At 45.4% G+C, this 18,128-nt stretch overlaps 1 protein-coding gene across 2 annotated transcripts in view; it reads right to left on the bottom strand.

Moving 5' to 3' along the window:
• LOC144680041 (BTB/POZ domain-containing protein KCTD1) overlaps window positions 1-18,128 on the bottom strand; it is a 77,010-nt gene that overhangs the window by 8,070 nt on the left and 50,812 nt on the right. For both annotated transcript variants that reach the window (XM_078541145.1, XM_078541144.1), the window contains 2 exons: window positions 17,462-17,606; window positions 10,199-10,504 (listed from right to left, as the gene is read on the bottom strand). In XM_078541145.1, coding sequence (XP_078397271.1) covers window positions 10,199-10,504; window positions 17,462-17,606 — 451 coding nt within the window. The remainder of the gene's footprint in view (window positions 1-10,198; window positions 10,505-17,461; window positions 17,607-18,128) is intronic.

Below are 18,128 nucleotides of genomic sequence, written 5' to 3'. Positions count from 1 at the left end.
GTTAATAGCGGAACACGGGTCAGCGGTCTTTGAAATAACAACATGGAACAAGTAACGGACGGGTCTTTTGGGGGCGGGGGAGGGAGCGGTGGTTGGGGAAAAAAGGATAGAAAAGGGGATAAAGCGGGGGATAAAACAATGATAGATAAAAATAAAAACGAGTAGATAAAAAAATAAAAATATATATTTTAAAAAGGGATAAAAAGAAAGGGTGAAGCAAGAGGAGAGAGTTCATGGTCTGAAGTTGTTGAACTCAACATCAGGTCCGGAAGGCTGTAAAGTGCCTAAATGGAAGGTGAGGTGCTGTTCCTCTGGGTGTTGCACTGAGAGGCTGAAGTGCATTTGGTCACTTCCCAATTTTAAAACAGTTTTTACAGTTTGCGTAGTTGGGTAACAAATGAGCATAACCCTTAACAGTCGTTTGGTAGCACAGGAATTGAGTATGTCTGAAAAAGAGATAAGCTATTGAACCTTTTTGTTTTGTACTCGTCAGGTCAGACGCAAGAATACCAAATTTTAAAGGGGACAATAATTTACACTGCATGAGAAAAGGGGTGCTGGTTGGTTGGCAAGCCGACTCTGATTGGTCAAGGCGTTGTCATGGAAAATCTATTGTGCCCCATGCTTTTGTTTAATTCAAAAGAAGCGCAATGCCTGGACATGTTCCTTCTGCCTGCAGAGGGCAGGTTCCTGGATATGAATGTTTGTCGCTTCTAGCAAGCACAAGTGAGCCACATTGCCAGCACAACCATAGAGTCATAGAGGTCTCCAGAACAGAAAAAGGCCCTTCGGCCCATTGAGTCTGCGCCAGTCAAACAAGTACCTAACGATTCTAATCCCATTTTCCAGCACTAGGCCCATAGTCTTGTATGCCATGGCATCGCAAGTACACATCCAGATACTTCTTAAATGTTATGAGGGTTTCTGCCTCTACCACCCTTTCAGGCAGTGAGTTCCAGATTCCCACCACCCTCTGGGTGAAAAAATTCTTCCTCACATCCCCTCTAAACCTCCTGCCCCTTACCTTAAATCTATGACCCCGGTTACTGATCCCTCCACCAAGGGGAAAAGTTCCTTCCTGTCTCCCCTATCTATGCCCCTCATAGTTTGATATTATGGCATTGTACTTCTTTCCAATTAAACAAAAGCATGGGGCACAATAGTTCCCTGGTACATTCTCCATGACAACGCCTCAACCACTCACAACTGATAATCTTAAATTAGTCGTTAGATTCTTAGCAGACTCGGAGCTGTTTAGCAAATGCTGTCGAATTGGAGGATCACACCTAATGTTGGACATTATGTTCTGAGTTTTGCAAGCACAGGTTGGTCGAGTACGGTCAGTACTCTGCCTACTGCGAACAGCAGAAGGGACGTGCTGTTTGACACGATCCATTAGTGACTGGGACATACTGCCTACACATCCTGACCACACAGGCACTGAAATTCATACGCCATGTTACTCACTTGTGTGATAGGCAGAATGTCTTTTTGGCTTGATGGCAGCGTCCTGTTAGTGGAAAACACCACTCGTGTTGCTACTGAATATGTTTAAAAACTTACCTAAATGTTTGGGAAATATTCTTGCTGACCGAGAAAGCTAAATAGATTCCAAGTACAAAGTACTCAGAAGTTTTTGGGGGGTGGGGGGGTGTGGGGAAATTGTACCAATCCTTCTAATTCAAATCCTCATTCCACTTACATAGAATTCACAACACAGAAACCGACCAACACAAAAAACAGACCATTCGGGCCCAATTGGTCCACAGTGGTGTTTATGCCACAAATGACCGTCTCCCGCCCTACTTCATAGCACCCAATCAGCACATTCAATCCATGCGAACATACGAATTAGAAGGATTAGGCCACTCGGCCCCTCGAGCCTGCTCCGCCATTCAGTAAGATGATGGCTAATCCGAATGTAACCTCAACCCCGCATTCCTGCCCAATAACCTTTCACCCCCCTGTTAGTCAAGAATCCATCTACCTCTCCCTTTAAAATATTCAAAGATTCTGCTTCCATCGCCTTTTGAGGAAGAGAGTTCCAAAGACTCAAAAGAAAAAAATTTCTCCTTATCTCTGTCTTAAATGGGCAACTCCTTACTTTTAAACAGTGACCCCCCCTAGTTCTAGAATTCATCAGCAATTGTCCTGTTGAGAATTACTGGGTAAAAGCAATCCAAAATCCAGTACATGTAATTTTCCATTTTTACTTTAACAACCAGATATCCCTCTTGCCCTGAATTTGGGGATGGGGGATGTTATGAGCGGGGGGAGAGTTGAGGGACCCACTGTAGCTGTGATTTGCTTTCTCAGGTCAGGCTGATTCCATGTGCTGGGGAAACCCGCTCCTCGGAGAGAGGCTGTTCACTGAAGGTGAGGAAGTTGCTCAGTTGGACACTTGTGGTGGCACCACACAGGGAGGCCGCTGTTTAAAGGACGATGACGTGGCTTTGAAGACCTGGGAATATTTCTCAATGAGTCCTCAAATTGGCCCCAGGTCTTCCAAAGGCCAGTGTTTAGCTGTCTTTATGGAGCAACATCGTTTCCTCTCTAGAAAAGAGAAGGCTGGGAAGGGCAGACACTTGAATTAAATTCTGAAAGGTATTCCAAAGAATAGAGATAGGGAAGATGTTCCTGCTTGGGAAGCTCGTGGCCATAAATATAAGGAAGCGCTGTAAAATCCTGAGGGAAATTCAGGGGGGACTTCTTTACATAGAGTGATGAGAAAAATGGAACTCGCTACCATAGTGAGTAGTTGAGGCGAAAAGTACAGATACACTTAAGCTAAATGCACGAAGGAGAAAGGAATTGAAGGTTGCGCCAGTGGGGTGGGATGAAGTAAAGTTGGCGGAAGCTCATGTGGAGCATAAACACCCGGCCTCCCCAGCCTTCTGTGGTAGAGAATTCCACAGGCTGACCACCCTCTGAGTGAAGGAATTTTTCCTCATCTCAGTCCTAAATGGCCTGCCCCGTATCCTGGTCCCTGGTTCTAGGCTCCCAAACAGGGATAACATCCTCCCTGCATCTTCTGTCTAGCCCTGTTAGAATTTTATGTTTCAACCAGATCCCCGCTCATTCTTCTAAACTCTAGTGAATACAGGCCCAGTTGAACCAATCTCTCCTCATACGACAGTCCTGCCATCCCTGGATCAGCCTAGAGAATCTTTGCTGCACTCCCTCTATGGCAAATATATCCTTTCTTAGGTAGGGAGACCAAACTGCACGCAATACTCCAGGTATGGTCTCACCAAGGCCCTGTATAACTGTAGTAAGACACCCCTACTTCTGAACTCAAACCCTCTTGTAATGAAGGCCAACATACCATTTGCTTTCCTAATTATTTGCTACGCCTGCCTGTTAATTTCATTGACTGGTGTACAAGGACACCCAGATCCCTTTGTACATCCACATTTCCCAATATATCACCATTTAAATAATACTTTGCCTTTTCACACTGAAGCGTATAGCTTCACATTTATCCACATATACTGCATCTGCCATAGTTTGCCCACACACACTTGTCTAAATTGCCCTGAAGCCTCCTTGCATCCTCCTCACAACCCCGCCCATTTTTGTGTCATCAGCAAACTTGGAAATACTGCATTTGGTTTCCTCACCCAAGCTATTTATATATATTGTGAATAGCTGGGGCCCAAGCACTGATCCCTGCGGTACCCCACTAGTCACTGTCTGCCATCCAGAAAAAGACCCATTTATTCCCGCTCTCTGTTTCTGGTCTGTTAAACAATTCTCAATCCATGCCAGTATATTACCCCCAATCCCATGAGCTTTAATTTTGCCCACTAGCCTCTTATGTGGGACCTTATCAAAAGCCTTCTTGAAATCCAAATACACCACATCCACTGGTTCTCCCTTATCTATTCTACTAGTCACATCCTCAAAAAACTCCAGTAGATTAGTCTAGCATGATTTCCCTTTCATAAACCCATGCTGACTTTGTCTAATCCCGTTAATGCTTTCCAAGTGTTCTGTTACCACGCCTTTTATAATAGACTCTAGCATTTTCCCCACTGCTGATGTTAGGCTAGAACAAAACAAAAATACCTGGAAAGACTCAGCAGGTCTGACAGCATCTGCGGAGAGGAACACAGTTAACGTTTAGAGTCCGAATGGCTCTTCATCAGAACTAAGGAAAAATAGAAAAGAGGTGAAATATAAGCTGGTTTAAGGGGGAGTGGGACAGGTAGAGCTGGATAGAGGCCCAGTGATAGGTGGAGATTGCCAAAAGATGTTGAGTTTTACCAGGTATTTTTGTTTTTGTTCTAGATTTCCAGCATCCGCAGTATTTTGCTTTTAACTGATGTTAGGCTAACTGGTCTGTAATTCTCTGTTTTTTCTCTCCCTCCTTTTTTAAATAGTGGGGTTACATTTGCCACCCTCCAATCTGTAGGAACTGCTCCAGAGTCTATAGAATTTTGGAAGATGACCACCAATGCATCCAATATTTCCAGGGCCACTTCCTTTAGTGTTCTGGGGTGTAGATTATCAGGCCCTGGGGATTTTTCAGCCTTTAACCCCATTAATTTCTCTAGCACCATTTTTTTTTTACTAATACTGATTTTCTTCAATTCCTCCCTCTCACTAGACCCTTGGTTCCCCAACATTTCTGGGAAGTTATGTGTCCTCTGTTGTGAGGGCAGAACTAAAATATGTGTTCAATTCTTCTGCCATTTCTTTGTTCCCCAATATAATTTCCCCCGTTTCTGACTGTAAGGGACCCAACACTTGTCATTGCTAATCTTTATCTCTTCACATATTTGTAGAAACTTATACATTCAGTATCATGGGGGATTTTAATCTTCATATAGACTGGAACAACCAGATGGGCAAAGGTAGCCTAGATGAGGAATTCATAGAACGTTTTAGGATAGTTTCTTAGAACAGCATGTTCTGGAGCAAACCAGAGAGCAGGCTATACGAGACCTGGTATTGAGCAATGAGATAGGATTAATTAATGACCTCATACTGAAGGCGCCCCTAGGGAGCAGTGATCATAACTTGTTTGAACTTTACATTCAGTTTGAGGGAGAGAAGTGGGTCTAAGACTTAATATTTTAAACTTGAATAAGGGCAATTATGAAGGCAAGAAAGCAGAGCTAGCTAGAGTGAACTGGCAATTTAGGTTAAGGGATAGGTCCATAGAGATGCAGTGGCAGACAGTTAAGGGGATATTTCAGAATGTACAGAATAGATACATTCCAACAAGAAAAAATTCCCAGGGGAGGACCCACTATCTGTGATTAACTAAATAAGTTGAAGATAGTATCAAACTTAAAGGAAAAGCAGATAATTACATAACAACGGGTGGCAGGTCAGAAGATTGGAAAGAATATAAACAGCAAAGAATGACAAAAATATTAATCAAGAGAGAAAAATTGGAGTATGAAAGAAAACTAAATAGAAATTTTAGTAAAAAGGTTAAGAGTTTCTATAGATATTTAAGAGTTAAGTGATCCTATAGAAAATGAGCCTGGGGAATTAATAATGGAAAATAAGGAGATGGCAGATGAATTGAACCATTATTTTGCATCAGTCTTCATTATAGAGGATATAAGTAACAGCCCAGAAACAGCTGTATGTCAGGAATTGGGAGAAAGTGAGGACTTCAAGAAAATTACAATCACTCAGGAAGTAGTGCTTAGTGAATTGTTGGAACAAGACCCCAGGTCCTGATGGACTTCATCCTTGGGTCTTAAAAGAAATGGCAAGATAGTTGATGCGCTGATTTTGATTTTCCAAAATTCAGTGGATTTGGGGAAGGTTCCATTAAAGGGAGGGAGACAGAAAACTACAGGCCAGTTAGCTTAACATCTGTCATAGGGAAAATGTTAGAAACTATTATTAAAGATGTTATAGCAGGGCACTTGGAGAAATTCAAGGTAATCAGGCAGAGTCAACATGGTTTTGTGAAAGGGAAATCATGTTTAACCAATTTATTGGAGTTCTTTGAGGAAGTAACATATGCTTTGGATAAAGGGGAACCAGTGGATGTGCTGTACTTAGATTTCCAGAAGGCATTTGATAAGATGCCACATCAAAAGTTATTGTGGAAAATAAAAGCTCATGGTGTAGGGGGCAACATATTGGCATGGATAGAAGACTGGCTGACTAATAGAAAACAGAGTAGGCATAAGTGGGTCATTTTTTGGTTGGAAAATGTAACAAGTGGTTTGCCACAGGGATCAGTGCTGGGGCCTCAACTTTTTACAATTTATATAAATGATTTGGATGAAGGGACCGAAGGAATGGTTGGTAAATTTGCTGATGATACAAAGATGGGTAGAAAGGTAAGCTGTGAAGAGGACATATGGAGGCTACAAAGAGATATGGATAGGTTAAGTGAGTGGGTAAAGATCTGGCAAATGGAGTATAATGTGGGAAAATGCAAAATTGTCCATTTTTGCAGGAAGAATAAAAAAGCATATTATCTAAATGGTGAAAGATTGCAGAGCTCTGAGATTCAGAGGGATCTAGGTGTCCTAGTAAAGCATTTTCACCAATCTTCAGCCAGAAGTGCCAAGTGGATGGTCCATCTTGGCCTCCTCCGGAGGTCCCCAGCATCACAGATGCCAGTCCAGCCAATTCGATTCACTCCACGTGATATCATGAAACGTTTGAAGGCACTGGATACTGCAAAGGCTATGGGCCCTGACAATATTATGGCAATAGTACTGAAGACTTGTGCTCCAGAACTTGCCTCACCCCTAATCAAGCTGTTCCAGTACAGCTACAACGCTGGCATCTACCCGGCTATGTGGAAAGTTGCCCAGGTATGTCCTGTACACACAAATCAGGACAAATCCAACCCAGCAAATTACCGCCCCATCGGTCTACTCTCAATCGTCATTAAAGTAATGGAAGGAGTCATTGATGGTGCTATCAAGCGGCACCTGCTTAACAATAACCTGTGCGCTGATGCTCAGTTTGGGTTCTGCCAGGGCCACTCAGCTTCTGACCTCATTACAGCCTTGGTTCAAACATGGACAGAAGAGCTGAACTCCTGAGGTGAGGTGAGAGTGACTGCCCTTGACATCAAAGCAGCATTTGACTGAGTGTGGCATCAAGGAGCCCTAGCAAAACTGGAGTCAATGGGAATCAGGGGGAAAACTCTCTGCTGGTTGCAGTCATATCCAGCACAAAGAAAGATGCTTGTGGTTGTTGGAGGTCAGTCATCTCAACTCCAGGACATCACTGTAGGAGTTCCTCAGGGTAGTGTCCTCGACCCAACCAGTTTCACCTGCTTCATCAATGACCCTCCTTCCATCATAAGGTCAGAAGTGGGGATGTTCACTGATGATTGCATAATGTTCAGCATAATTCATGGCTCCTCAGATACTGAAACAGTCCATGTCCAAATGCAGCAAGACCTGGACAATATCCAGGCTTGGCTGATAAGTCGCAAGTAACATTCACACTACAGGAGTGCCAGGCAATGACCATCTCCAACAAGAGGGATTCTAACCATTGTCTATTGACATTCAATGGCTTTACCGCCACTGAATTCCCCACTATCAACATCCTGGTTGGTAGTGGGGGGGGGTTACCATTGGCCAGAAACTGAACTGGACCTGCCATATAAACACTGTGGCTATAAGGGCAGGTTAGAGGCTCAGAATCCCACGGTGAGTAACTCACCTCCTGACGCCCCGAAGCCTGTCCACCATCTACAAGGCACAAATCAGGAGTGTGATGGAATACTCCCCACTTGCCTGAATGAGTGCAGCTCAAAAAACACTCAAGAAGCTTAACACTGTCCAGGACAAACCAGCTGCTTGATTGACACCCCTTCCACAAACATTCACTTCTTCCACCACCGACACACAGTAGCAGCAGTGTGTACCCTCTACAAGATGCACTTCAGAAACTCCTTAGGGAGCACCTTCCATGACTACTATCATCTAGAAGGACAAGGGCAGCAGATAGATGGGAACACCACCTGCTGCAAATTCCTCTCCAAGTCACTCACCATCCTGACTTGGAAATATATCGCCGTTCCTTCACTGCCGTTGGGTCAAAATCCTGGAACTCCCTCCCTAACAGCACTGTGGGTGTACCTACACCACATGGACTGCAGCGGTTCAAGAAGGCAGCTCACCACCACCTTCTCAAGGGCAATTAGGGATGGGCAATAAATGCTGGCCTAGCCAACAATGCCCACATCCCATGAATAAATAAAAAAAGAACCACAAAAGATTAGTATGCAGGTACAGCAAGTAATTAGGAAAGCTAATAGAATGTTATCATTTATTGTGAGGGAATTAAATACAAAAGTAGGGAGGTTGTGCTTCAGTTATACAGGGCACTAGTGAGACCACATCTGGAGCACTGTGTACAGTGTTGGTCTCCTTATTTACGGAAGGATGTAAATGCGTTGGAAGCAGTTCGGAGAAAGTTTACTACAATAATATCTGAAATGGGCGGGTTGTCTTATGAGGAAAAATTGGACAGACTAGGCTTCTATCCGCTGGAGTTTAGAAGAGTAAGAAGCGATTTGATCAAAACATCCTGAGGGGCCTTGACAGGGTGGATGTGGAGAGGATGTTTCCTCTTGTGGGAGAATCTAGAACTAAGGGTCACTGTTTAAAAATAAGAGGCTGCCCATTTAAGACAGAGATGAGGCGAAATCTTTTCTCTCAGAGGGCAGAGAGTCTTTGAAACTCCCTTCCTCAAGAGGTGGTAGAGGCAGAGTCTTTGACATTCTTAAAGGCAGAGGTAGAAAGATTCTTGATAAGCAAGGGGGTGAAAGGTTATCAGGGGTAGGTGGAAGGTGGAGCTGAGGTTGCAATCAGATCAGCCATGGTATTATAGAATGGTGGAGCAGGCTCGAGGGGCAGAGTGGCCTACTCCTGCTCCTAATTCGTATGCACCATGTTGTATGTCTGTTCAGTAGGTCTTATGAAGAGAGTCTTGTATGTTTTAACATTAAGTGCTTATTGATAACACATAACTATGTACGTACATTCAGGGTACAGCCCAAGCTATGAACTAACTCCTGCTTGTCTCTACACAGGTCTCTGTCGAGTCCACAACTTTCTAGCCTCAGGTCATATGTCTCTTTACAAGACACTGTGTGCGGTATTGTTCCCCAGTCCCACGTTAACCCTTGCTATGCCAGATACCCTTAAACTACTGGAAGCAATGGAGACAGGAGGAAAAAGTTTTCATGCAGTGAGTGGTTAGGATCTGGAATGCACCATTTGAGAGTGTGGTGGAGGCAGGTTCAATTAAGGATTATTATCTGGAAAGGAAGAATGTACAGGGCTATGGGGAGAAGGCAGGAAAGTGGCAGCAGGTGAATTGCTCCTTTGGAGAGACTGCACAGACACGATGGGCGGAATGGCCTTCTCCTGTGCTTTAACCATTCTGTGATTCGGTGAACAACAGAACTTGTATTTATATAAAGTCTTTAGCATAATAAAATGCCCCAAAGCGCTTGACAGGAGCATTAGAAAACCAAGTATGAGATCGAGCCACATAGGAAATAATCAGGGCAGAGGATCAAAAGCTTAATCAAAGAGGTGGATTTTCAGGAGTCTTTTAAAGGGGGAACATGAAGTGGAGAGGTGTATGGGGGGGGTCTTCCAGAGCTTGTGGCCTAGGCAGCTAAAGGTACAGCCAATGGTGGAACGATTATGATTCGGGATGTACAGGAGGCCAGAATTAGGGGAGCACAGATATCTTGGAGGGTTGTGGGGTTGGAGGAGATTACAGAGATAGGGAGGGGCGAGGCCCTGGGGTGATTTGAAAACAAGGTTGAGAATTTTAAAATGCTTGACAGGGGTTCAATGTAGGTCAGCGAGCACAAGGGTGATAAGGGAACAGGACGTGCTGTGAGTTAAGACACAGGCAGCAGTTTTGGATGACCTCAAGTTTACAGAAATGATTAAACTGCAAGGCCTTAATTTAGTGCTACCCCTTCCAACATACGATATTTGTCCATCATCAGTTTTAACTATACCTGGAAAGTCTTGTGGGTCACTGGGTGGCGTCCCTGTCTCTCAGCCAGAAGCTCAGGGTTCAAGTCCCGCTCCAGGACTTGTTGGCCACAGAAGGAGTGTCCATGACACGGTTCAAACAAGCTTTGACAATCAGCCTCCTAATTCCTCCGACATTTCCCCACTACTCCCTAAAGAGCAACGGAAAAGTAGGTGCGAAGAAACGAAACGAACCGTACCTGGACAGAGTTGAGGTGGCAGTAGCCATTGAGGGGGAAGCGGATGACGTGTGTCGAGTCGTGATTCCAGCCCGCGTTGATAGAGTTACACATCACGTCCCCAATTTCCGGGAACACCTCCTCGATCAGGGCCTTGTCCCCGCTCAGGGTAATCCGCTCCCCTAAATCGGGGGCCACTCGCACCACCAGGCACTCACAGGGCCGTGAGAACCGGCCCAGCTCCCTCTCCTGTTTCCACCGCTCGAGCTCAATTAGCATGGGCTGCAAATGGAAGTACTTGGCCTCTTCGTATAACAAGCTGTAATCCTAAACACAGCACAAGCAACAAAAGGTGCTTTAGAAAGTTTAGAAAATACTACAATACATCCTCAGGCATTTGCACTACACGCAGTGATAGACTTACTGACGCCACAGATACACATAAAAAAAATGGAAGACTTGCATTTATGTTAAGGCTCCAATCAGTGACATCCCTGGTCCCAGCTGAATGGAGGTCATTAGGTAATTGAAAGAGGAAAAAGTCAAGGCTTGCATTTATATAGCGCTGTACATGACCACCGAATGTTTCAAAGCGCTTTACAGCCAATTAAGTCTAGCCCTTGTTGCGAGGTAGGAAACGCCGCAGCCAATTTGTGCACAGCAAGCTCCCAACAAATAGCAATACGATAATGACCAGATCATCGGCTTCTGTGATGTTGAGCGAGAGATAAATCTTTGGGCAGGACACTGGGGAGAACACTTCAAAATAGTGCCATGGAATTATTACATCCACCCAAGCAAGCAGGCGGGGCCTCGGTTTAATGTCTCATCCGACAGACGGCACTCCCAGTAGCGCAGCACTCCCTCAGTGCTGCACTGCAGTGTCAGCCTTGATTTTTGTGCTCAACGCTTGCATTTGGAGGGACCTGGGTGTCCTTATACATAAGGCGCCAAACATCAACATGCAGGCGTGGCAAGCAATTTGAAAGACAAATGATATCTTAGTACTTGTTACAAAGGGGTAGGAACATTAGAGTAAAGATTTTATTATATTTGCAATGATGAGGCCACACACCTGGAGTAACGCGTACAGTTTTGGTCTCCTTACCCAAAAAGATCCAGAGGGGACTTGACAGGGCAGATACTAAAAGGACGTTTCCCCTCCTGAGAGAGACCGGAACTAGGGACATCGGTTAAAAATAAGGGCGCTCCCATTTAAGATGGAGATGAAGGGAAATTTTTCTCTCAGTGGGGTCATTAGCCTGTGGAATTCTCTTCCCCAGGGAGCAGTGGAGGCTGGTGTGAATATTTTTAAGGCTGAGTTAGATAGATTCTGGATTGACGAGGGAGTCAAAGGTTATCGGGGGTAGACAGGGAAGTGGGGTTGAGGCTCCAATCAGGTCAGCCACGGTCTTATCGAATGGCGGGGCAGGCTTGAGGAACTGAATGGCCTACTCCTGCTCCTATGTTCCTATGTATGTATGCTCTTGAAAAGGGTCTAATTGCCCTAGAGGGAGTGCAATGGGGGTTCTCTAGATAAAAGCAAAACGCTGCGGATGCTGGGAATCGGAAACAAAAACAGAACATGCTGGAAATACTCATCAGGTCTGTCAGCGTCTGTGGAGAGAGAAACAGAGTTAACGTTTCGAGTCCGCATGACTCTCCTTCACAGACTCGTTCATGGGATGAGGGGGTTGTTCCCCCGAGGAGTGATTGAGTAAACTAGGCATATTCTGGAGTTTAGAAGCAAGGGGTGATCTAGCTGCAACATAGAACATTCTTAAGGACAGACGCAGAGAAAACGTTTTCCCCTGGCTGGGGTTACAGTCTCAGAATAAGAGGTCGGCCATATAGGACTGAGATGAGGGGAAATTTCTTCACTCAAAGGGTTGTGGATCTTTGGAATTCTCTACCACAGTGTGCTACAGAGGCTGTCATTGAATATATTCAAGCCAGAGGTCGACTGATTTTTTTTTTATAGATGCTAAAAGAGTGAAGGGATATGTAGATGGTGTGGAAGGTAGTTGAGGCAGAAGGTCAGCCACGATCGTCATGAATGGTAGAGCAGCCTCGTGAGGCCATGTCTCCTCCTCCTGCTCTTATTTCTTGCCTCCTTTGTCAGTCAGGGTTACCAGCATTGATTCTACACAATCTCCGCTTGATGCATTTTTCTGGAGAAATGATCAGTTTGTTTCCGGCAACAACCGTCTATCGGGAGGCATTGCAGCAATTTCGGCAACGTTTGCTGCTGAATCTTCAGTCGACTCTGTAAATAGTCTCCCTAGGCTCTTAGCTCTGCCTTGCCTCCAACTCAGCGGCTGAAACAGGGGCACGTTTAGATTAAGGCCTTTCACCACCTCAGGAAGTCCCAAAGCTTCTTGCAGCCAGTGACATTTTGAAGTGTAGCCATTGTTGTACTGTAGCAATCGCGGTAAACAGTTTGCAGACAGCAAGATGCCACAAACACCAATGAGATGGTGACCCAGGTCTGTTTATTTTTTTTTAAAGAGATGCTGCTTGACAGGTAAATATTGGCCAGGACACTGGGAGAACTTACTATCCCCATCAGATAGGATTTCAAACAGACCTAGCAACTCAAAAGTGGGCACACGAGGCACAATCTGTAGCCTCATGCCAGGAATATCCCCCACTCTGCCAGTACCATCAAGCCGGGGGATCAACCCTGGTTCAGTGAAGAGTGCAGGAGGGCATGCTTACGAACACCCGAATCAGGAGCAGGACGAGGCCAAGAGCAGCACCAGGCATACCTAGAAATGAGATGTCAACCTGGCAAAGCTACAACACAGGACCAGTGGCATGTCCAACACAGGACCAGTGGCATGCCAAACACTGGAAGCAGCATGCGAGAGGCAGGGCTAAGCGATCCAACAACCAACTGATCAGATCTAAGCTCTGCAGTCCTGCCACATCCAGTCGTGAATGGTGGAGAACAATTAAACAACTCACTGGAGGAGGAGCCTCCACAAATATCCCCATCCTCAATGATGGGGGAGCCTCACACATCAGTGCAAACGACAAGGCTGAAGCATTTGCAACAATCTTCAGCCATAAGTGCCGAATGGATGATCCATCTCAGCCTCCTGAGGTCTCCAGCATTACAGATCTTTAGCCAATTTGATTCACTCCATGAGATATCAAGAAACTGCTGAAGGCACTGGCTACTGCAAAGGCTATGGGCCCTGACAATATTCTGGCAATAGTACTGAATATTCATGCTCCAGAACTTGTCACACCTCTAGCCAAGCTGTTCCAGTACAGCCACAACACTGGCATCCGCCCAGCTATGTGGAAAATTGCCCAGGTATGTCCTGTCCACAAAAAGCAGGACAAATCCAACCCAGCCAATTACCGCCCCATCAGTCTACTCTCAATCATCAGCAAAGTGATGGAAGGGCCGTTAACTGGGCTATCAAGCAGCACTTACTCAGCAATATTCTGCTCACTGGTACTCAGTTTGGGTTCTGCCAGGGCCACTCAGCTCCTGACCTCATTACAGCCTTGGTCCAAATATGGACAAAAAAGCTGAACTCCAGAGGTGAGGTGAGAGTGACTGCCCATGGTATCAAGACAGAATTTGACTGAGTTGGGAATCAGAGGGAAAAACTCTTCACTGGTTGGAGTCATATCTAGCACAAAGGGAGATGGTTGTGGCAGCTGCAAGTCAATCATCTCAGCTCCAGGACATCACTGCAGGAGTTCCTCTGGGTAGTGTCCTGGGCCAAAACATCTTCAGCTGCTTCATCAATGACTTTCCCAACATCTTAAGGTCAGAAGTGGGGTTATTCGTACAATGTTCAGCGCCATTCGAACTCCTCAGATACTGAAGCAGTCCATCTCCATATGTAGCAAGACCTGGCTGACAAGTGGCAGGAAATATTCGTGCCACACATGTGACAGGCAATGGCCATTTCCAACAAGAGAGAATCTAACCATCTCCCCTTGGCATTCAACGACATTACCATCACTGAATCCCCCCACTATCAATATCCTGGGGGGTTACCATTGACCGAAACTGAACTGGACTAGCCATATAAATACTGCGGCTATAAGAGCAGGTCAGATGCTGGGACATCTGTGGCCAATAATTCACCTCCTGACTTCCCAAAGCCTGTCCACCATCTACAAGGCACAACACAGGAGTGTGATGGAATACTCCCCACCTGCCTGGATGAGTGCAGCTGCAACAACACTCAAGAAGCTTGACACAATCCAGGACAAAGTAGCCCCGCTTGACTGGCACCACATTAAACATTTACTCCCTCCATAACTGACAGTGGCAGCAGTGTGTACCATCTACAGGATGCACTGCAGCAACTCATCAAGCCTCCTTCAACAGCACTTTCCAAACCCGCGATCTCTACCATCTAGAAGGACAAGGTCAGCAGAGAGATGGGAACACCACCACCTGGAAGTTCCCCTCCAAGTCACTCACCATCCTGACTTGGAAATATATCGGCCGTTCCTTCATTGTCGCTGGGTCAAAATCCCGGAACTCCCTCCCTAACAGCACTGTGGGTGTACCTACGCCACATGGACAGCAGCGGTTCAAGAAGGCAGCTCACCACCACCTTCTCAAGGGGCAATTGGGGATGGGCAATAAACGCTGGCCCAGCCAGCAACACCCAAATCTTAAGAATGAATAAATTTTAAAAAGTAGAAAAATATAGCTATTTGTTTGAGAGTTAAGGAAGCATCTTTTACAAATTAACAAAGGGGTAATTAGCACTCTTATTTGGATAGGAACAGGAGGTGGTCATTCAGTCCTTCAACTCTTTTCCATCGTTCAACTGCTGCTCTGTATCTTAACTCCATTTGCTCGCCTCGGTTCTATAACCCTGAATGCTTTTGCCTAACACTATAGATGCTGGAAATCTGAAATAAAAACAGACCTGAGAAAGAAAGGTCAGTGTGTTCTGAGCAGAGAGAAGAGACGTTGAGGGATCCATGCAGAGAAATGATGAAAAATGACTTGAGCAGGTTCAAAAAAAAAAGTGAATTGGAATGTCGGCCTCTATCTGAAGAAGGCTGCAATGCTAAGGGCAGAAGTTATACAAAGGTGTGTGAAGCTCTATTAGACCCATCCGGAGCTCTGTGTTCCATTCTGGGCACCACACCTCAGGAAGGATTACACTGGCCCCGGAGAGGGTGCAATGCAGATTCATGGATAAGAGGATTAAAAGGGTGCATTAGGGTTGGGGTTCTGAGTGCAAGTTGCAAAAACAAGGCTTGTATTCCCTTGAATATTAAGGGGCGATCTAATTGAGGTGTTTGAGATGATTAAAGGAATTGATGGGGTAGATAGAGAGAAACTATTTCCTTTTTGTGGGGATAGGAGGGGCTTGGGAAGTCCCGAACAAGGGGGGGATGACATTACAATCAGAGACAGGCCATTCAGGAGTGAAACCAGGGAACACCTCCCCAGACAAAGAGTATTTTAAAATTGGAACTCTCCCCCACAACACACTTTAGATTGGGGTTGGGGGTCCAATGAAAATGTTAAAACTGCGATTGGTAGAGTTTTGTTATGGATTCAAGTCGGGTAATTGGAGTTAAAATACACATTAGCTATGATCTAATTGATTAATAGGACATGTTTGGTGGGTTGAATGGCCTTCACCTGTTCCTAGGTGTTTATCTTTACTGTAAAACTGACTTGTTGAGATTTCTCTGCATGTCCCAGAATTGTGCATGAAACAATTCTACGTTAAAATATTTATTCTTATCGATTTGACAGATACTACCAGTGAATGAAACATTATCCTATTTTTGTCACCCAGTGTCAACATCAGATGCTTCCAGGTCAGGCACATCATGGGCAGATGTAGAATCAAAATCCATCTCCATGGCTTCAACAATGCATCGAAAACCAGCTTTTGACAGACACAACAGCAGAGATGTTTCATTTTCCTACAACAGGTATTCATGTGGTTGTACATGATTAATCTCCTCCTGCCCCATATTCCTCTGAGACATGTGCACTCATCTAATTCTGACTTCTTCTCTATCCCTAATTCTAATCGCTCCAACAATGGCGCTCATGCCTTCAGCTGCCTAGGCTCTAAGATCTGAAACACCCCTCCACAAGCCTCTCTGCCTCTCCGTCTCTTATTCTTCCTTTACGACATTCCTCAAAACCTAACTCTTTGACCAAGCTTCTGGCCATGTGCCGTAATAACACTGCATGTACTGCTCCTGTAATGGGATATATTTTACGTTAAGTTGCTGATGTATTACATGTTCAGAGCCATAGCTCTGTACACTTGCTAGTATTTCTGCCTGAGACCACTCGAGCTTATTTCCTGTTTAGGATCTGATGGCACAGGAGAGATAGGAGACTTACGAATATACAAATAAAGAGCAGTAGGCCATTCAGCCCCTCGAGCCTGTTCCCTCATTTAATATGATCGTGGCTGATCTGATAGTAACCTGAATATCTGCATCCCACCTACCCCCCGATAACCTATTGCTAACCAAGAGTCTATCCACCTCTGCCTTAAAAATATTCAAAGACTCTGCTTCCACCGCCTTTTCAGGAAGAGAGTTCCAGAGACTCACGACCCTCTGAGTGAAAAAACTTCGCCTCATCTCTGTTTTAAATAGGCGACCCCTTATTTTTAAACAGTGACCCCCCTCATTCTAGATTCTTCCTCAAAAGGAAACATTCTCTCCACACCCACCCTGTCAAGACCCGTCAGGATCTTAAAAGGTTTCAATCAAGTTGCCTCTTACTCTTCTAAACTCCGAAATAAACTAAAGTCCTGAATAAACAAAAGTCAAACATTGCAGAATCACACAGTACAGAAGAGGCCCTTCGGCCCATCGAGTCTGCACCGACACGTGAGAAACACCTGACCTACCCACCTAATCCCATTTACCGGCACTTGGCCCATAGCCTTGAATGTTATGACGTGCCAAGGGCTCATCCAGGTACTTTTTTAAAGGATGTGAGGCAACCCGCCTCCACCACCCTCCCAGGCAGCGCATTCCAGACCGTCACCACCCCCTGGGTAAAAAAGTTTTTCCTCACATCCCTCCCTAAACCTCCTGCCCCTCACCTTGAACTTATGCCCCCCTCGTGACTGACCCTTCAACCAAGGGGAACAGCTGCTCCCTATCCACCCTGTCCATTACCCCCCCAGTGAGCTTACTGCCAGTGCTGCAGCTCGATGGAAATCGTGGGGAGAATTTCACAGCCACGTCCCCCGATTCCAAACCGCACCTTGATACCGAGGTTTGCCGAGGGTTCTGAGCGTGGCAACGTACCTTGAAATCGTCGGGAATGAGGAGCTTTGAAGTGCGAAGGAAGTTTAAAATGTAACGGAACATCTGGCCATCCCTGTCGATGAAGTAATGCTGCTTGAGACTGTCCAGGACGATGGGTTCAGTTCCATCGAAGAGACGACCGATTCTGCAAGAAGAAAGCTCAAGCGTTGGACATCCGGATGGTGCCTAAGGACAAATTTAGGCTGGCGGCAAGTTATTGGAGGCAACAGAAACGGGGCAGAATGTTTTTCACAAAAGCAAATGCGGATTGGCAGAGAGTCGCTCTTAAGTTAATGTCAGGCTGCGTCGCCTGTTCCTTAGTTATTTGTTCGAGCCTTAAACTCTTTCATTCTGTTAATAGAATGGTACAGCACAGGGAGAGACTATTCAGCCCATTGAGCCTGTGCTGGCCCTTTGAAAGAGCTATAATATTAGCCCCACTCCCGCCTGCTCTTTCCCCGTGGCCCTGCAATTTTTTCCCCTCCAAGTACTTGTCCAATGCTTTTTTTTTTGAGAGATACTGTTGAATGTGCTTCCACCCAAGGCAGAACATTCCGGATCACAAACAACTCGCTGCTTAGAAAAAAATTCTCATGCCCCCCCCCACCCCCTTGACTAGAAATGGGACCCACAAAAGCTTCCAATGACTTGGTTTTCTAACAGGGCC

This window comes from Cetorhinus maximus, chromosome 4 (assembly GCF_964194155.1).
Source record: "Cetorhinus maximus chromosome 4, sCetMax3.hap1.1, whole genome shotgun sequence".
Lineage (NCBI taxonomy): Eukaryota > Metazoa > Chordata > Chondrichthyes > Lamniformes > Cetorhinidae > Cetorhinus > Cetorhinus maximus.
This window is presented reverse-complemented; position numbering and strand designations above follow the sequence as displayed.